The 22023-nt window shown below is 37.6% G+C and overlaps 1 protein-coding gene across 3 annotated transcripts in view; it reads left to right on the top strand.

The window, feature by feature from the left end:
• LOC136883119 (protein kinase C iota type) overlaps positions 1-22023 on the top strand; it is a 175066-nt gene that overhangs the window by 48215 nt on the left and 104828 nt on the right. For 2 of the 3 annotated variants that reach the window (XM_067155305.2, XM_067155312.2), the window contains exon 4: positions 8039-8128. In XM_067155305.2, the coding sequence (XP_067011406.1) occupies positions 8039-8128 (90 nt within the window). Of the gene's footprint in view, positions 1-8038; positions 11570-22023 lie in introns of those variants that run through there. The other variant, XM_068229736.1, reaches the window with a different exon arrangement.

The raw sequence follows: 22023 nt of genomic DNA on the forward strand, positions 1-22023 counted from the left end.
GTCCAACATCACTACCTTCTCTGGTTTCAGCTCTTGAAAGAAGAATGGCATGCCATCCTCTGCAGACATTGACACCTCATTAAAAGTATTCCCAGCAGAGTTAAAGCCGTCATAAAGGCAAACATATTAATGTCCAATAATAGTGAACGTAACATGGGTAAAGTCCTAATGCAATTTCAGATAGGTGTTCAAATATGACCAGGAAAAAAAAAAAAAAAAAAAAAAAAAAAAAAACAGATTTGCTTGAAAAGTGGTTTATAATCCTTATTTTATGATTAAAAGGAAGGTTATTGATATGATACCGATTTCCAGGAATTTTTCTTCATCTCTTTACTTGCCTCACACGTGGTGGTAATGCAATCATACAACAACTTGTCGTTGTTGTTTGAGTCATAAGTCCATAGACTGGTGTGATGCAGCCCTCCATGCCATCCTATCCTGTGCTAACATTTTCATTTCTACGTAACTGCTGCATCCTACATCTGCTCTAATCTGCTTGACATATTCATACCTTGGTTTACCCCTACCGTTCTTACCTCCTACACTTCACTCAAAAACCAACTGCACAAGTCCTGGGTGTCTTAAGATGTGTCCTATCATTCTTTGTCGCCTTCTCATCAAATATAGCCATAACGATCTCCTCTCACCAATTCAAGTCGGTATCTCTTCATTCGTGATTCGATCTATCCATCTCACCTTCAGCATTCTTCTTTAACACCACATTTCAAAAGCTTCTATTCTCTTACTTTCTGAGCGAGTTATCATCCATGTTTCACTTCCATACAATGCCACGCTCCAAACGAAAGTCTTCAAAAACATTTTTATAATTCCTGTATCAATGTTCGAAGTCAGCAAATTTCTTTTCGTAAGAAAGCCCTTCCTTGTTTGTGCTAGCCTGCATTTTATGTCCTTCTTACTTTTGCCATTGTTAAGTTATTTTACTACTCAAGTAACAATATTCATCCACTTCTTTTAAGACTTCATTTCCTAATCTAATATTTCCTGCATCACCTGACTTTTTACAAATGTTCTCCATTACTTTTGTTTTGGACTTATTTATTTTCATCTTGTAATCCTCACCCAAGACTCCGTCTATACCATTCAGCAACTTCTCCATATCTTCTGCAGTCTCAGATAAAATAACAATATCATCGGCAAATCTCAGGGTTTTGATTTCCTGTCCTTGGATTGTGACGCCCTTTCCAAATTGTTCTTCGATTTCCTTTACTTACAATGGGAAACTACAGCCGTAACTAACTCCCAAGGACATGCAGCTCTCTCTGTATGAATGATGGATGTATTGATGATGGCTTCCTCCCAGGTAAAATATTTCGGAGGTAAACTAGTCCCCCATTTGGATCTCCGGGTGGACACTACACGATAGGGTTCGATCATCATGAAGATAGATTCTGACATTCTGCACGTCGGAGCGTGGAATGTTAGAAGTTTGAATCATTGTGGTAGGTTAGAGAATCTGAAAAGGGAGATGGATAGACTAAAATTAGTTGTAATTGGTATAAGTGAAGTACGTTGGCAGGAAGAACATGATTTTTGGTCAGGCGACTACCGAATTATCAACACGAAATCAAGCGAATTATCAACACGAAATCAAACAGGGGGGGAATGCAGGAGTTGGTTTAATAATGAATAAGAAAATAGGGCAGCGGGTAAGCTACTACGACCAGCATAGTGAAAGAATTATTGTCGTCAAGATAGACACCAAACCAATGCCCACCACAATAGTGCAGGTCTATATGCCTACTAGTTCAGCGTATGATGAGGAAATCGAAAGAATATATGAAGAGATAGAAGTTTTAATACAATATGTAAAAGGTGATGAGAATCTAATTGTGATGGGAGACTGGAATGCAGTGGTAGGCCAAGGAAGAGAAGGTAGTACAGTAGGAGAATTCGGTTTGGGACAAAGGAACGAAAGAGGAACTCGGCTGGTTGAATTCTGCACTGATCATAATTTAGTCCTTGCCAATACTTGGTTCAAACACCACAAACGACGGCTGTATATGTGGGTGAGACCTGGAGACACTGGAAGGTATCAAATAGACTTCATTATGATTAGGCAGAGATTCAGAAATCAGGTGTTGGACTGCAAAACTTTCCCAGGAGCAGATGTGGACTCTGACCACAACTTGTTGGTCATGAAATGCCATCTGAAGTTGAAGAAATTGACGAAAGGAAAGAATGCAAAAAGATGGGATCTTGACAAGTTGAAAGAAAGGAGTGTGAGGGACTGTTTCAAGGAACATGTGGCACAACGGCTAAATGAAAAGGCTGAAGGAAACACAATAGAGGAAGAGTGGATAGTCATGAAAAATGAAGTCAGTAGGGCTGCTGAAGAAATGTTAGGAAGGAAGAAAAGATCAACTAAGAATCAGTGGATAACTCGGGAGATACTAGACCTGATTGATGAACGACGAAAATACAAGAATGCTAGAAATGAAGAGGGCAGAAAAGAATACAGGAGATTAAAGAATCAAGTAGAGAGAAAGTGCAAGGTAGCTAAGGAAGAATGGCTGAAGGAGAAGTGCAAGGATGTTGAAGGTTGTATGGTTCTGGGAAAGGTAGATGCATAAAGTAGAACAATAAAATTTTTATTTCCACCTATTCAATACTTTAAAAGCAATTATAAAATTAGGATCTCATCCTTATTTTATTGCTAAATTATTAAAAAACATAGGACATGTTTCGTTCAATTATTGAACATCTTCAGCTATACACATTTTCAACAAAGTTAAAATCAGTAACATTATTCTAATAATTTGCAACTTATTGTTTAACTGCTAACAGACTTAATCATAATAACTATTAAAATTCTTTTGAATATAAAACATTATCTATTACGTCGTCTTATTAAAACAATATCACTATTTGTAGTGTTCGAAACTTTAAAAACTTTGTTCTAAATTTGAAATGCAATGTCACAAGTTAGTCAGATATAAATACATTTATAATCTGTTAAAGTTGTTGAATATGCTAAAATTATTTGTTCGATACACATTAAAATCTTTTTGCTACCATTGGCGTGAACTTTACCACACTTTGTATCTTATGAATATAAAATCTTAGTGCACTCTCAAAACAGTTGAGTTTGGGTGTGAATAACATTCTTTTCATCCGTAAATTAACCAAATGAAGCACACTGTTGATTATTATTTATAAATTTGTTGTACTTTAAATCTTTAACGTACAATTGTTCAAATTCACGACTTGCTTGTAGACTTTAGCAGTGTAGAGCAATTCTTCAAAACATTAGCATGAATTCTGTCAAACGGTGACAGTTAAGTTATGACGATAAGCAAGTGGTAACTTACTCAAAATTTACGAAAGTAAGTTTGTTGACATCTCCTTTTTACTTCTGCCTGTATTTACATTTGTGCACTCAACTGTTTGACGACTACTTGTGCTCCTCGTGTTGTATGTGTGTCAAGAGGATAGTACCCTGCAAAGGTAGATGCTGCATACAGGAAAATCAAGGAAACCTTTGGAGAAAGGAAATCTAGGTGTATGAATATTAAGAGCTCAGATGGAAAGCCACTTCTAGGGAAAGAAGACAAAGCAGAAAGATGGCAGGAACATATCCAGCAGTTGTATCAAGGTAAAGATGTAGATAAGTTGGTTCTGGAACAAGAACAGGCTGTTGATGCTGATGAAATGGGAGACCCAATTTTGAGGTCAGAGTTTGACAGAGCTGTGAGAGACCTAAATAGGAACAAGGCACCTGGAATTGATGACATTCCTTCTGAATTACTGACTGTCGTAGGAGAAAGCAACATGGCAAGGTTATACCATTTAGTGTGTAAGATGTATGAGACAGGAGAAGTCCCATCCGATTTTTGGCAGAATGTTGTTATACCTATTCCCAAGAAAGTCGGTGCTGACAGGTGTGAAAACTGCCGCACCATTAGTTTAGTATCTCCTGCCTGCAAAATTTTAACACGTATTATTTACAGAAGAATGGAAAAACAAGTTGTAGATGAGTTAGGAGAAGATAAATTTGGCTTCAGAAGAAATATAGGAACACATGAAGCAATCCTGAGTTTACGTCTGATCTTAGAGGATCGAATCATGAAGGACAAGCCCACGTACATGGCATTCGTAGATCTAGAAAAGGCATTCGATGATGTTGATTGGACCAAGCTATTTATGATTCTGAAGGTGATTGGGATCAGATACCGAGAACGAAGAATTATTTACAATCTGTATAAAAATCAGTCTGCAGTGATAAGAATCGAGGGCTTTGAAAAAGAAGCAGCAATCCAGAAAGTAGTGAGACAAGGCTGCAGTTTGTCCCCCCTCCTTTTGAATGTTTACATAGAACAGGCAGTATAGGAAATCAAATAGGAATTTGGAAAGGGAATCACAATCCAAGGAGAGGAAATCAAAACCTTGAGATTTGCCGATTATATTGTTATTTCATCTGAGACTGCAGAAGATCTCGAAGTTGCTGAGTGGTATGGACGAAGTTTTGGGTAAGGAGTACAAGATGAAAATAAATAAGTCCAAAACAAAAGTAATGGAGTGCAGTCGAACGAAGGCAGGTGATGCAGAAAATATTAGATTGGGAAATGAAGTCTTAAAGGAAGTAGATGAATATTGTTACTTGGGTAGTGAAATAACTAACGATGGCAGAAGTAAGGAGGACATAAAATGCTGACTAGCACAAGCAAGGAAGAGCTCACTTAAGAAAAGAAATTTGCTCACTTCAAACATTGATATAGGAATTAGAAGGATGTTTTTGAAGACTTTCGTGTGGAGCGTGGCATGGAAGTGAAACATGGACGATAACTAGCTCAGAAAGAAAGAGAATAGAAGCTTTTGAAATGTAGTGTTACAGAAGAATGCTGAAGGTGAGATGGATAGATCAAATCATGAATGAAGAGATACTGAATTGAATTGGTGAGAGGAGATTGATTTGGTTAAATTTGACAAGAAGAAGAGATAGAATGGTAGGACACATCTTAAGACACCCAGGACTTTTGCAGTTGGTTTTTGAAGGAAGTGTAGGTGGTAAGAACAGTAGGGGTAGACCAAGGTTTGAATATGACAAGCAGATTAGGGCAGATGAAGGATGCAGTAGTTACGTAAAAATGAAAATGTTAGCACAGGATAGGGTGGCGTGGAGAGCTGCATCAAACCAGTCTGTGTACTGATGACTCAAACACAACACACACAACAACGTATCATGAGCAATTTTAAGAAGTTAGAACCAGGCCTTATCCGAATAAAATATTAAATTTTGGTCAATTTCATTGTCCAGATTATGTAGTTGAAGAGCTTGTGCCACAATTATTTTATATAGTTTTCCATTAACAATTTAGAAGCCTTTTGAGCAGAGGTATGAGAAATTTTGGAGAATTTTGCAAATGATGATCAATGTCATCTAATTTTCCTTCAATTTGCATGCAAGCACTATGCGTACGCCTCCCGTACAGCTGCTTAGGTCTCAGGGAGTAGAAACGCCGCTGGACGGTGTGGGTTTATTAGAGACCCTGTAGCTGTTGGTGCATTTATTTGTATGTATCACATGAAGGCAAAACGAGAGGGCATACTCAGGCATATAACAGTCGAAACACACACGGTGGACACATTTAATGACCCTTTTTTTAAACCTAGGAATTAGCGGACAGTATGGAAATGTTGTTAACATGTCATCAAGCAACTTGGAATGTTCAATCATCTTGGTGGGTCATAAAAGAGCTTGCTACCTCTCTTTCTTTTTAAATTTTTCTGTAACTTAATCCTGATATTTGTTTCATGTAATAAATTCTAATGTCTATCATTATTCCACATGCGTGTTGAGAAATATAACTGTACTACAACTCAGGTGTGTGACTGACTGACTGCTCGATACAAATGCCTCTGCATAGTTGTAATGTAACGGTCAGAAGGATTTGCTGTAAAACAGAAACCGATGTTGAGTGGAACGATGCTTGGCTTGCAGAATTTATACACACTTGCGCATGCTTGCTGTTACATGTTAACTAAATGCTGAAGTATTTCATCACCCTTTGAAAGACTGAATTCTGAATTCTTCAGTGAATTTTTACATGATAGCCTATTAAGTCATTCAGAAATTCTGTACCTGTTAACACACCCTTACTGGTAAACAAACTGCACCCATCATCCTCACAAGTAGTCTATTCTGTGCCCCTAGTCTGTATAATATGTATATAGCTTATCATAGACCATCTGCATGAGTACATTAAGCACATTTAGGTGCTCAATCTTTTAACAGTGAGTACAGTTTTTCAGTTCAGAGACAATTCTGTGTATCTCTGAGATTTTTCAAGTTCCTACTGTATAATGCATTTGTTTGGGGAGAAATGAGAGATGTTCAGAGGAGATTGGATCTTTGGATCACTAAGTTTAAACAACATAAGTTAAATGTGAGCAAGAGCAAAATGGTGGTAATGAAAGTTAGGAGAACAAACACACCTTGTACCCTAACCCTCGAGGGGGAGAAGATTGTATGTGTGAATACCTAGAAATATCTGGGGAGTAAAATATCGAATGATGGAAATGCCAAGAAGGAAGTGATGAACAGGGTGGAAAAAGGGTCCAACTTCTTCCATCAAGTATGGGACAACGGAGTTCCTCAGAGGGCTAAACAGACCGCGTTTAAGACTTATCTTCTGCCCATCATGACGCATAGTCCGGAGAGTTGCATCATACATAAAAGAGAAGTAATTCAATTGCAAGCTTGTTAAATGAAGTTCCTTAGATCAGCTGTACAGAAAACAAGGAAGGACAGAATTAGGAATGATCAGATACAAAGAGACCTGCAGGTCACCCTGACCAAGGAAGGAAGGTTGAGTGTTGCAAGGCTGAAGTGACTAGGACATGTTAAGGGGATGCAGGTGACTCAAATACCAAGGGAGAGTTTTGAAAAGATCGTTCCGGGACAAAGTCCAATTGGACGCCTGAGAGAAAGGTGGTTAGATCAGATAAGAGAAGACCTAGAGAGGAGAGAAGAAACATGGGATGCCCTAGAGATGATGATAATAATAAATGGAGGCACATCGTTCTTAAATGGCTTGCTGGAAAGAATTCATGATTATAATCACAATGACCTTAATGATCCAGTAATACTGCCTTGAGGAATTCCCCTATTAATTATTACAGGATCAGTTAAAGCTTCACCTACTCTAATTCTCTGAGACCTATTTTCTAGAAATATAGCCACCCATGCAGCCACTTTTGTCTAGTCCAATTGCACTCATTTTTGCCACTAGTCTCCCATGCTCCACCCTATCAAACGCCTTAGACGGTCCGTCATGATACAATCCATTTTACCTCCTGAATCCAACATATCTGCTATATCTTGCTGGAATCCTTCAGTGAAATAACCTTTCTTAAACCCGAACTGCCTTGTATCGAACCAGTTATTAATTTTTCAAACATGTCTAATACAGACGGAAAGTATGCTTTCCCCAAGCGTGCGTGCAATGCATGTCAAACTGACTGGCCTGTAATTTCAGCTTTATGTCTATCACCCTTTCTTTTATACACAGTTGCTTCTATAGCAACTCTCCATTCATTTGGTGATTGTATTAACCTGAACTGCTGTTTCTCACAAATTTACTGAGAAAACATTGCTACTTATGTTTTTAGTATGGTTTCATCTCCTCTTTGTCAGGCTTAAAATGAGTCACTGCGAAGAGTTGGAGAAGAAACTCTTGTGACAAAATTGTGCATTTTTTCTTTAATTTTTCCTTGATCATTGATTTAAAACTATTAGTTATTTTTTCTCCTTTATTTTTTCATTCTGTGAGTGCCGATATACATTTTTTTACTAAATTAATAGTGGAATATTTTCTCAGAAGGGCAAATTCAAATTAATAAAGTTATCGGATCGATTAATGTTGTGTGGAAAAGTACTCTTCTTCATTTGTATTATGTCGTCACATTTTGGAAATATGGTAATACTTTGTAAAAAAAAAAAATGTAAATGGCATGCTGAAATTATTTCCAATTTTATTTGCCTATTGGAACACGTGCAACAGTGGTCATGCTTTTGTAGGTGATCCTTGCACTATATCAACACAGATGGAACTGGATGAGGCAATCAGGCTGTATGAGGTGAACAAGGATTCTGAACTCACGATTCACGGTATGTAAGGTTCTTTTATGTTGGCTTGCATGTTTGGCATGTTGCTTGCATTTTGTGAATGGGTTGTATTGTTTTATTTTGGTCTGTTTGCTGTGTACTTTCAGCTTTGTTACCAAATGGTGATACCATTATGTTCATTCTTATTTTGAATTATGAACCCTGTTCACTATATTAAGTAGTATTGAGTCTGTTTCACACCGTAGGAGACAAACTCAGACTTTTCTTAATTACGATCATTTTGAGCTTTGAGATTCCAAACGTTTAACAAGCCATTTAAGGGAGAAACAGTCAGGCTGAGTAGCACATTAAGGCTTTCTGAGCCCAACTTGGCAGATTCAAACCTGGCTCAGTCCAGTGGTATTTGAAGGTGCTCAAATACCTACATCGGCCCCGTATCTGTAGATTTACTGGCATTTAAAAGAACTCCTGTGGGACAGAATTCTGACAACTCGGCATCTCCCTAAAAGTAGTTAGTGGCACATAAAAATAACACTATTATTACTTATTAAAAATGGAAAGAATATATATTTTCTGGAAGAAAGAGGAGCCTTTTGTGGAATTTATATTGGGTTTTTGCCCCGAGTAATCACAGGGCTGATAATAGTCATTTAATGCTTCCTCTCCGCTGCTCTTCCTCTTGTATTGAAAATAGTGATTATTATTGAGAATACTTTTCATTCTCTACGTATGCATCTGTGATTGTGTTGTTGTTGTAGTGTAAATATTGTATAGTATATTGTGGATTTTAGAAAGTGTAATTAGAGACCCTGTAGACAAGAAATTATTAACAATATTTCAACCTTGTATAGATTTATATTCTTAGTCCATCAGTAGTTATTCAAAGCTGTGTGTTTTTCAAATGTTAGTCGTCTGGCAGTATAAACTTTATCCCTTCTTTGTGTATCTTCCTCACGTAGTTTAGTTCCGTGTTGTATTGCTGATTCTACATTGTACTGGTTTTCATTCGTAAAAGTTGTTTGTTTTGAAACATGTCACTGTTACCTTTCTGACCAAATAGTATCATTAGCTGAATTTTTTTTTTTTTTTGAATGAATTGAACATAGTGCTATTAGAGCATTTACTAGCGTTTACTGTAGATTTCATTGGAAAACTTCCAGCACATGGAATACCTGCCAAAAATGTGTGAGCAAAAGCATCTCTTTAATAGTCATGAATTACAAAGTACTAATTCTTGTTAATGCTCAATCTGATAATGGTTATGTATTGTATTTCTGTTGCTGGATAAAGTTCTCTTTGCGCATTGTGGTGAGTAGGGATTGGAAGTCGGGGAACAAACCGTTTTTTCCTCAAGTGTCCGAAGACGAGGCCCAGCATAAATGATATGAGCAAAGAAGTGGTATCAGAGATAGGGCTTTTTGCAGATGGTGTTATTCTGTATAGAGTAATAAATAAGTTACAAGATTGTGAACAACTGCAAAATGACCTCGATAATGTGAAATAGACAGCAGGCAATGGTATGATACTAAACGGGGTTAAAAGTCAGGTAATGAGTTTCACAAATAGGCAAAATCCTCTCAGTTTTAATTACTACGTTGATGGTGTGAAAGTTCCTTTTGGGGATCATTGTAAATACCTAAAGGTCAATATAAATAAAGGTCTTCATTGGGGGTAATCACATATATCGGATTGTAAGTAAGGGTGCAGATCTCTGCACATGGTTATGAGGGTGTTCAGGGGTTGTAGTAAGGATGTAAAGGAGAGGGCATACAAGTCTCTGGTAAGACCCCAACTGGAGTATGGTTCCAGTGTATGGGACCCTCACCAGGATAACTTGATTCAAGAACTGGAAAAAATCCAAAGAAAAGCAGCTTGATTTGTTCTGGATGATTTCTGACAAAAGAGTAGCGTTACAAAAATGTTGCATGTTGCAAAGTTTGGGCTGGAAAAACTTGCGAGGAAGGAGAGGAGCTGCTCGACTAAGTGGTGTGTTCTGAGCTGTCAATAGAGAGATGGCATGGAATTACATTAGTAGATGTATAAGTCTGAGTAGGAAAGATCACAATATGAAGATAAAGTTGGGAATTCAAGAGGACAAATTGGGGCAAAATTTGTTTATAGGAAGGGGGAGTTATGGATTGGAATAACTTATCAAGGAAGATGTTCAATATATTTCCAATTTCTTTGAAATCATTTAAGAAAAGGCTAGGAAAACAACAGGTAGGAAATATGCCACCTGAACGACTGCCCTAAATGCAGATCAGTAGTGATTGAACATAATATATCTTCATTCTAGGCCTGAAAATGGTGGGTTTTATTTGTCCTTTTTTGCTTTTTTTTTGTGTTTTTTGGCTTGGTTCTTTTTTTATATCTCAACAGCTTTTGTTTTTGCAACTTCACCTTCTTTCAACTACTTTTGTACCGTCCATTCTCAGTTCGAATCAGCATTAGTTCATCACCTCTAGCACCATATCTTAAAAGAGAGATAATTAATTGAAAAATGAAACTAGTCCTTGAAAAAATCCATGGGTATCAAATTATGTGCAATATATTGAAAGGAGAAAATTTTAGTGTGCATTTGAAGAGGAAGATCTTACTCGATTCAAGTATGACCCTTAAACATCCATTGATGTGGAGGGAAGTTTCTCGATGTTTCGCAATATGCTGTCCGAAAACAGACGGTCCTTTACAGCTAAGAACCTGGAGATGACTATTGTGATACACTGTAAAGCCAACCAAGGTAAAGTTTCCGAATTTCAGTTTCAGTAAGCCTTGTGTGGTTAAGCCAAATACGATTTCAGTTATGCTAATTTCAGTTTATTTCTCTAAGATGTCCATTGCGGGTACCCTGAGTACATTCTAGGTGGAAACAATATTTTATTCTAAATTCTGTACTTTTTTAACAAACACGGAATTGCTGTTTTAAATTATGTTAATCTAAAAATATATATGTCTGAAAAAAGATGTGTTTCACTGATATATTTTTGCATTGTTTGTTGCACATCGCCAGAATTTTGCATTTTTAAACATTATATTCCTTCATTAAATATGTAATTAAAACTAAAATGAGGAATAAATTTGGATTGCATTGTTACGCCCTTTTTGACGTGTGGATATTTTTAGGTCTTTGTATAGGTCCCTTTTAGGCAGTTTATTGGTCTTCAACCTCGGAGCCCTAATGATGATGCAAAACAATTTATTTGCTGTAGTTGGAGGTAAATAATTCAATAATTTGGTATGACCTTGTCAATACTAGTAAATTTTTGAGAGAGAATTGAGCTACTGTACATAAAAATAGTTTTGCTGAGGAAATGTTGGTGCATTTGAGTATCTATTTTTTTGTGTTGACAGTGTTACATTTTGTGTTGTACTACTCTGTGTGAAGAATATGTAATATCCCAGATGAGTATATTAGAAAATACTATATTTAATACAAAATACTGTATTAATTTTGTTCCCTAAGCTCTGTATATTTTTATGAGAATAAATAAGTTCAAGAAGAGGGAAAGTGGTGTCTACTGTTTGTCACTTTTGATTTAAATCATTAACAAAAGTTGGTTACAGTATTAATGATTCACATTTCTCTGCAAGTTCTGTTGGTTCTCAAAGACTTACTACATAATTTGTCTGAAGAGTTGAAACTGAAGACTCTTGAGTTAAGGGGAGAAGACTCACCCTATCTTTACAACATTAAATTTGCCATTTTCGTGTTCCTAACTCTCAAACCATTGCACAGGAATCAAGAAAAGTTGTCACACTGAAAGAGTGAAGCTTTGTGCATATATTGACACCTTTCACAAATATTCACCCACAACTAAATTTTGGAATATTTTTTTCTTAGAAGTCAATTAAAATTACTCTTATATGTAAGGAGTAGCGGCGCTAAGAAGCCCCCCTCCTCACAATAATTGGAAATGGGCTCCTCGTTTCCTGATAAGGAAAGTTATCAGTTCATTTAGTAGGAAAGGTTGTATATTATTACAATAAACAGCAACAATGATGATAAGAAGAAGAGGAAGGAGTTACACAATTTAGTTTTCAAATCTGAAGGAATTAAAATAATATATTTACATCGTACACACACACACACAAAAGAAATACATATTCCAATTATAGTAACCAAAACATGCTGACAGTCACAATATGAAGAAATATTCTCGTTCCTAGGACTAAATAATTTACTACTATTTACAACTCAACCATTCATTGTAAACCTACTTGGCTACACTGGCTGCTGAGAGTTATAAACAGGTCAAAAACGTACCAGATGTAGGGCTTTTCATGCGTTTGCTCTATTAACCAGCGTTTCGTCTTAGATCTGACACTAGACTCATCAAAGTGGGATGTGTCAGACCCTACCCACTGATGCTGGGGTGTATGCAGGTGAACTTATCAGAAGCCCTTATAAGAGGCACAGTCTGATAACTGCATACGGGAGATAAATCTCCACAATGGAATTATTGCCCGCCTAGCAATTCCGAATGGAAAATTCTAAATTCCTATGGAGGGAAATAGATATTTTTCGCCAATAGGGCATGTCAAAAATGTCAAAAACGTGTCAGTTGTAAGGCTTTTCGGGCATTTGCTCTATTAACCAACGTTTCATCTTAGGTCTCACACTGGACTCATCAGAGTGGGATGTGTCAGACCCTACCCACTGACGCTGGGGTATATGCAGGTGAACTTATCAGAAGCCCTTATATGAGGCACAGTCTGATAACTGCATACGGGAGATAAATCTCCACAATGGAATTATGCCCGCCTAGCAAATCCGAATGGAAAATTGTAAATTCCCATGGAGGGAAATAGATATTTTTCACCAATAGAGCATGTTAAAAAATATATCAAATGTAAGGCTTTTCAGGCGTTTGCTCTGTTAACCAGCCTTTCGTCTTAGGTCTGACACTAGACTCATCAAAGTGGGATGTGTCAGACCCTACCCACTGATGCTGGGGTGTATGCAGGTGAACTTATCAGAAGCCCTTATAAGCGGCACAGTCTGATAACTGCATACGGGAGATAAATCTCCACAATGGAATTATTGCCCGCCTAGCAATTCCGAATGGAAAATTCTAAATTCCTATGGAGGGAAATAGATATTTTTCACCAATAGGGCATGTCAAAAATGTCAAAAACGTGTCAGTTGTAAGGCTTTTCAGGCATTTGCTCTATTAACCAACGTTTCATCTTAGGTCTGACACTGGACTCATCAGAGTGGGATATGTCAGACCCTACCCACTGACGCTGGGGTGTATGCAAGTGAACTTATCAGAAGCCCTTATAGAATTTTCCATTTTGAATTGCTAGGCGGGCAATAATTCCATTGTGGAGATTTATCTCCCGTATGCAGTTATCAGACTGTGCCTCTTATAAGGGCTTCTGATAAGTTCACCTGCATACACCCCAGCATCAGTGGGTAGGGTCTGACACATCCCACTCTGATGAGTCTAGTGTCAGACCGAAGACGAAACGCTGGTTAATCTGAAAAGCCTTACATCTGATATGTTTTGACATGCTCTATTGGTGAAAAATATCTATTTCTCTCCATGGAAATTTTGAGTTATAAACAGGCTCGAAACTTCAGTATTTTGAATTTAGATAAGGGGGATGTCTGTGTTATCACATCTTTACTGATTACTGGGTTCTCAGAACTGGCTAATTATTTGAAAAGCCTTGTTGATAGTTGAGTGGCAGCAAGGGATGGTTATTATTGGAACATGTTGGGAAACCCACATTCTTTCGGAAATAACTACCGAAATCCTATTGATGAAAGAATCTCTGTGCTACGATGGCCTAAGCTTGGAATAACCCTCTGTAATACATATAATACTGTCTTGTGTGCTGTATCTTCATCAATATGTAAAATCACTCTTCATCTACTGCATTAAGAAACAGTCATGGGCCCCTCACAAGCCATGGCCCTCCACCCTGCGGGGTCTGCGGGGTTATCGGTGCCATTGTATAAGTATGCAAGGTTTTGTCTCCTGATACTAACAATTCCTTTTCCTACTCTTATTTCTTCTTGCCGTCACTACTCTTTTGCTTTTCTCCACACTGACTTCATTCAGTTTGAATATTGAGTGGTAAGTGTTGAAAGAATGTCTCAGATTTTTTAATAGAATATGTCACAACATGTTTTATTTAAATTTGAAGTTTAATTGATGTTGAGCTACTGTATATACTCATAAAGAGGGATGCTACTTGTTATTTTCCTCAGAAAATCCATTGCATTGGTTTTTTTTAAAGCTTTTTTCCTCTTTATTTTGCTGTAGCTAAAATATGAAATCTCTACCATGGTCTAGTAACAAAAGTGGGTTCTATGATAGACTATGTTAACCACAAGAAATGAATTTCATAGTTAGTCTGTATTGTCAACATTAACAAGTTAGGAGTTCTTGATAGTAGGTGGTAATTTCACCTTTACAGTATTATACAATTTCTATCCCTTCTTCCTATTTTAAAAAAAGGACATATTTCATCCCTCTGTTATTTGCAATATCTTCAGACTTGATACAATTATATTAAAAAACACATAACATTCCTGAAAACAATCTAAAGCAATGACTTATCCATATATTTAGGAGTCAGTATGACTCAGTCAAATCATGCATAAAAATAGATTGATTGACTTGGCCCTGACTATGTTAAGGATTTGTTGTTGATGTGAGAATATATTCTAGTTTATAAAAGGCCTGTATAATGAGGACAACTTTGAACTACTTAATTTGGAAGGTGTAGAGTACTATTTATTCTACTTGCAAAAAATTAAGATAAACATATATGGGAGTTTCCTGATCAGTTTGTTATAGCACTGGAAAGAAAATCATTGAGTTTGCAGGTTTACAAAACTTGAAATCTTCAAATTGAATGACATGGCCCTGACTTTCTATCAAAGATAACTTGTGCATTGGCCAAAATTAAAACTACACCTGCCTTACGGAGAAACTTGCCATGAGGGTTCTTCTTGACTTCTGCGGTCTGTCAATTACGAGTTCGACTAAATTTGGAAGTTCCAGGTCTTTCTGCGTGTATAGTCCCAAGTTCAGTAGGACAGTTAGGGATCAGTGTTGTTTGGTCCCATCCTGATACGAAGTAAGTAAAAGAAATATTACAAAATAATCCTCTTTGATAATAGTTTCTGCATATTGTTTAGTTTGTTTTCACATCTGATGTTAGAAAATGTTATTTGTTGATGTACTTTTCATAGTCTCTAATGATTACTAGTATGTGGTATTTGATATTTTTCTACTCTCAAATATATCATTTACCATTGTTTTTGTTGCTTTTGTTGTTAAATTTCAGGAATTGGGGATAAATTTTTGACTTAACGCATACATTAATAGCTATCTGTATTTTGTAATTTGGAATATGAATGTAGAGGTATGGATTATTGGATCATACAGTCTCTCTTGTCGTACACTTGTAGTGTGTTTTTGTAAACCTGCATGGTAGATCATGAAGGAAGAAAAGTTGTCAGTTGGGTGAAGTTTGGTGCTGGGAGTCATGAATAGGTTTGAGTAACTTTTATAAACTCTTCACTACAATTGTTGTGCGGCATCAGCTCGAAAGACCTGCACAAGGCCTCTCTGGAGGCCACACGCTATTAATTAAACTACAATTATATTTTATTGCATGATGAGAATTCATCCCATTGACATATCTTTTAAGGCATTTCAAGATTTACAATGTATCAAATGACAGTTTATAGAATGCATGTGGTGCAGCGTAGACCTACTCCATGTTCTTATTGGAATGATATCTCCGCAAAATATATTTGAATTGGTAGTATGTAAAGTACCATTATTCCTTCCATGGAAACGTGAAAATATCAGGCATATTTGTAATGGAATGTGTTTATGTAAGCATGAGAGCTCTGGAGACAAACTTAAGTTTGTATAGATCAGAATTAGAAAATGGAGAAGAAAAAGTTGTAAAATATGTTCGATGATGTAGAATTATTTGTGACTGATTAATAATGTTTTTTTTTTTTTTTTAAGACTGCTCCGTTAGTGTGTTGTAGTTTGGTAGTCTGCACGAATATACTATAGAGAATACAGTACGTGGCACTTTGCGAGATATCGCAAGGCATTGATTGCCAGCACACCTAGTGGGACGGCCTTGAAACAGAATGTAGTAGTACACTATACACTATAAAGTATGCCGAAAGTGTCCAAGTCGTCGTTAATTAGAAAGTGGTTACAGGAGTTTCCCCATTTCACATTGAATGCTAAAATTATATTCTCTGATGTTGGCAGTAAAGAGATGAGTGAAACTTGTTTTATGCTTCCCCTTAATGAGTTATCAATTTAGCAAAATAAGCATGGTATTTTAATCGATGCCTATTAAGATACGTAAAATTGAAGCTGTCTAAAAGTATTTTAGAACCTATTTGAGAGTCTATTTTAGACAGCTAAAAAACATTTTAGCACCTAAAAATTGGAGGTCCTTTAGTCACTATTGCATGTATCTGTGGTGGTTGGAAGTGTAGTGTGTTGTCTGAATATGAAGAGAAACGTTTTGGAACAAACACACACACCACAAGTCCGCAAGCCAGAAGAATTAATTAGACGCGATTAAAATCACCGATTCCGCCGTGAATCGAATCCGGGACCTTCTGTACCGGAGGCCTCAACGCTGTCCATTCAGCGAAAGATTCGGAAAAAACGAAATCATTGAGTGTCATTATTTCTATCACTATTAACATTCAACTTTCGAAGTGGAACAAAGCAAATATCGTTATTTAGTTTCATTATTTCTATCAGTTTTAACATGCAACTTTTGTAGTTTCAGTCTAGTCGCTTGATGTTTAAGGTCGGGCTGCCAGCTGCGCCACCGTCAACACGTCTCTCAGTTTAGTACGGGAGGATATGGAAGTGTCCAGCATTGTTTATAGTGTAGGCCTATTTGGTTTGCATCCCTTTTTGTAGTCTCTATCACTTTGACTTTTTATAAGTTTCATAAGCTCAGTAATAACTTTTATTTGAAATTACGTACGTTTCCACTTCTGGCCCTTTTCTATCCCACGATCGCCATAAGACCTTTCTGTGTCGGTGTGACGTAAAACGACTTGTAATCTTTCGAGTCAGATGTTGAAGCCCAAAATTAGCGCCAACGTATATAGAAATTTGCTGCATGTCGAGTCGTGTCACTCCTTCGGGTGATGACACCCGAGTGATTATGACGTGTAGGAGAACTGGAGAAAAATTGATCCTCCTCCACTTTGGCTAGCCAGAATTTATCGTGGAATCATCGTTTTTTGAATAATGGATACAATAATCTGTCGTCTAAGCCACAGCGATTATTATTATTATTATTATTATTATTATTATTATTATTATTATTATTATTATTATTATTATTATTATTATTATTATTATTATTTTACATAAGTACTATCATCCTTCCTGTCTCCTTGTAGGTCATGAAGAAGTGGTAGGTTAGGGTGACCAGATTTCCAAAATTAAAAGTTGACATGAAACGACACTTCGTGTAAACATTCGTTATTACCTCGTACTGTCTCTATGTAGCTTTTATAGCAGATTTAAATCAATATTCTATTAAAATAAGTAGGTTGTGATATAATAGCATAAATTCTTGGTTTGTGCTTCAACTAGATCATCGTACCTCTTCGCTAACATCCAAACTAAAAGAAATATCAAAATATATTTAACCATTTAATGATATAATAATTGTTTTAACAACATACTATTTTCCCGTGCATTACTAATCGATTAAATATTTTCAGTTATAAATTTGTACGAAAGAGCAATCTACCACCGTTGTAGATTGAAAAAAAAATCTTTTTACACGACGTGCAAAGCAATGTCTTGCTTGCTGTTCTAATTGCAGAAATGAAATTCAGCTTTAATTGCATCAGTAAAAACACACTTTCATTTTGACATTTTTATAAAACCATCAGGTAACTGTAACTGGTGACTCTAACCAAACTTGGACACGCCGCAAGCCACCTGAAGCAATAGGCAATGCGCAAAGAAACTGCACGTCATGTGAAAGCATTACGTACTACCAGCTAAAGAACTTCAAACTTCGTGTCTTGCTCTGTTTGGTTTCTTCAAAGGGTGTATTTTCTTTACTCTTTGGGTATGATGTCAGTGGTTCTCCGCTTGGTTGTGCTACACGTTACTTATCTCAAAATGTACGGGACCATTAATAAAAAGCAGGACAATTTACGCCCCATATGTATTTTGTCGGTACAACGGGACACGTAAGGGAAATAAATGACGATCCCGTAAAATACGGGACATCTTGCCATCCTATGGCACATAAAGGATTCTAGTAACGGTAACCTCGACACTGCGTGGGTATAATGATACGCTCTACGCCCAACCGTCTTTGCCCCCATGAATTAACCTGGTTCTCAGTTTTGACGTAGGCTGAGTGAACCTCAGGGCCATTTGCCTCCCCAGAAGTGGAAATCTCGTTTCGTAACTTTTTGAAATTCCTGACGGGAATCGAACCTGCATCCTTCCGGGTGAGCCAAACACGCCTTTATCACCTCGGTTAGGCAGCCGTTACTCAAGTACATTCTCCATGGGGTCATTTATTCTTGCCCAGGTCTGTAAAGCTCCCAACTAGTCAGCTGTGTAGTTCGGAAATGGTTGGATAAAACTGTCGGTCGCTTCTCCTCATCCCCCTGGCCGGCGATTACTACATATATAAAAACGAACCCAGGCACAGCATCAAATTGTGAAGCTATAAATAAAAACTAAATGTCCATTAGCCTGACCATGCTTCCCCACACCACGAGCCGCTCGCCTCCTGCAAAAAGCAGATCATAGTGGGACGAGAGGTGGAGGATGGGGGTGTATGGTAGCTGTTACAGTCCAAAATTTAATTAAAAGTTTTCAGAGAGAGGGATGGTCCTAGCGAACCCGTTCCGTTCCGTTTCGTCTGCTGACCCTAATCCAATTGTGTACTAAGGCCGCTTGTATTTGTGAACTTTAGAGTTCCTGAAAGCAATTACATGACCGCCACTACAGCTTTTTAGAGTGTGGAAAGTGTGGATCGAGTTAAAGTAGTATTTAGGATATGGTTTCAGATGAGCTTCTCTTGAAAGAAAACAGTGGACCGCTATGATTCCGGCTTAATTCTGACCTACATTAACTTTCTGTGGCAGTTTAAGTTAATGGGAAGTAATTAAATGTTGTTACAGTCCTGAAAATGTATTCGCAAGGCGCATTCTATTTTATACTAGCTATCGTATCTGTCTTAGACAGGTCGGCCATGTGGATGTTTCAGGTAAATGGAGAAAAGCAGTCTGATTCGCGGTGGGAGTGAAAGTATGAATATGACGGTCTGTCTAAAAAAAAAGGACATGTTTCTTCTTCTTCTTCATCTTCGTCTTTTTCTTGTACCAAATCCTCATTGGATGTCGGTTGTCATCAGGCTGGTTCTTGCTTTCAGCAACTCGGAAAAGTGTGGGGGTGCTGAGCCCATACCATTCCCGTAGATTTCGAAGCCAAGATATTCTTCCTGTTCCCCTACTTCTCCTTCCTTCAATTTTACCTTGTAAGATAAGTCTATAATTTCGAATGATATGGCTAATGTACTCAAGTTTATTCTTTTTGATGTTGTACATGACCTATAGCTCTTTGTTCAGGCGTTGGAGTACTTCATTGTTACGAACGTATTCTGTCAACCCACGATATTCTGAACAGGAGTCGGTAGCACCACATCTCAAAAGATCGAAGATTTTTGGTGATGTTCTCTGTTAGGGCCCAAGTCTCGACACCATAAAATAAGACAGAAAATACATAACACCGAAGTAAACGGAGGCGGAGATAGATCTTAAAGTCCCTGTTACAGAGAAGTTTGCTCATTCTCTTGAATGCAGTCCTTGCCTGTTCAATCCGGGACCTATTTTCAACAGCATTGTTCCAGAGCTGCCGAGATACTTGTTCCCGTGATGTGCCAGCTACTGTCAAGTTAACAGGTGAATGACATGTTTGCTTATGACCATCACTTTAGTATTTCTCGTGTTTAAACGCAGACCTGCTTTCAGCACTGTGTTCAACCACACTGTTTAGTAATATCTGCAGATCTTCAGCACTTGTTGCAACCAGAAGAATATCATTTGCATATGGCAGATTAGTGCAGATTAGAGCAGATGTAGGATGCAATAGTTACGTAGAAATGAAAAGGTTAGCACAGGATAGGGTGGCATGGAGGGCTGCATCAAACCAGTCTATGGACTGATGACTCAAACACACAATGGTAGATTATTTATTGTGATCCCATTAACAACGATGCCCTTCTGTTTTCCTTCTGGTGGTTGAGAAAATACCCTTTCGGAGTAAATATTGAAGAGGAGTGGAGATGGAACACAGCCTTGCCTCACTCCGTGTTTTATTTCAATAGCACAGGTGTTTGTGCTGTCAACCTTAACTGATAGGCTCTGATTCCAATACAGGTTGACAATAATTCGGATATCTCTACTATCCATGCCGATATCATGTAGTCTGTCGCACGCGTGTGGGGGCAATGATTATTGACTGACAGATAAAATGAAATGATGCTGGAGAGTTTTGCTGGAATGGAAGATGATAGGAAAAACCACAGTACGCGGAGAAAAAATTGTTCCGCCTCCGCTTTGTCCAGGACATATCTGACATGGCGTGACCGGGGTTTGAACCATGGAACCCAGCGGTGAGAGAGCGGCGCGCTACCGCCTGAGTCACGGATGCTCTTCTAACTTATTATAGTTGGGTCTATTTGAATAATGGTAATACTTTTTTGTCTTATGGTGCATTACGTTGTGATCGATAACGACCGTGTGCTTGAAATTTTCTCGGTTAAGACCATTAGCAGTTCAGTAGGGCGTTAAACTAATAATAACGTAGTAATTATCTATTTTAGTACAACTGTGAATTGCACCTTTATGGCTCCCTTTTGATTATTCTGTAGTCTCTAGATTGTAATCTGCTGTCTTTGTTAAACAAACTGGATTAACTAGTGGGTTTGTGATAACTTCCCCATCTTCCTCTTGAATCCTCTCTTCACCAAACTTCTCGTTCTTTTTCCAAGGTTGAAGGCAGGCGTGTCAAAGTGAGCCTTATGTAGCATTGGTCAGACTGTTATACAGTGGCCGGTTTGATAGCCAACTCTCCGCACAGCGCACTGAATGGTAGGCCGTGTAGGTCGATGTTGTGGTTGCTGCAATTAAGTCAGTATTAAATAATATTCCTACGAATCATTTACTCAAAAAATAATCTCTAAACATGTTCAGAAATAATTTGAGAGTTACCTTCTGCACAACTATTATCCTCTCCTCTGAAGTTCTTGGAGTGTGAAGTTGTCTTTGCAAGCAAAATCATTACTTTCGACAAGTAGAAAGGTACTGTTTTATTAACAGATTTTGCTTGGGTATTTGAACGTATTGCAATGTTTCTCTTCGATGAAGAAGGAATTGCGTTGACATATTCTAGAAGCAAAAGGAAATTGAAAATTGATTGAAATCCCCAATAGAACAGAATGAACAGCAGTCCTACCTGTGATGAAGTATCTCGGATACGGTAAACACTGTAGTGTTTTTCCAGATAATTACCTTGAACTGACGTAACAGCACTGCTTTTTGTATCTGGTCTTTCATATTGCTGCGAGCTTCCGTAATTGACGACGTTGTGTACATGAATGAAGAGGCGCATACTCCTTAGAATTTCATAATCATCATCAATCAAATCACAGTTGAAACACCTGTTAAGTATTATTTGACTATTGAAGGATCACAATAACAGTAATGATATAGAAGAAATTCAAAAGTATATGAACATGAAGAACATTTTCACGTTAAGTAAAACTTACTGACCGGGCGAGTTGGCCGTGCGGTTAGGAGCGCGCGGCTGTGAGCTTGCATCCGGGAGATATTGGGTTCGAATCCCACTGTCGGCTACCTTAAGATGGTTTTCCGTGGTTTCCCA

This window comes from Anabrus simplex, chromosome 1 (genome assembly GCF_040414725.1).
Source record: "Anabrus simplex isolate iqAnaSimp1 chromosome 1, ASM4041472v1, whole genome shotgun sequence".
Classification (NCBI taxonomy): domain Eukaryota; kingdom Metazoa; phylum Arthropoda; class Insecta; order Orthoptera; family Tettigoniidae; genus Anabrus; species Anabrus simplex.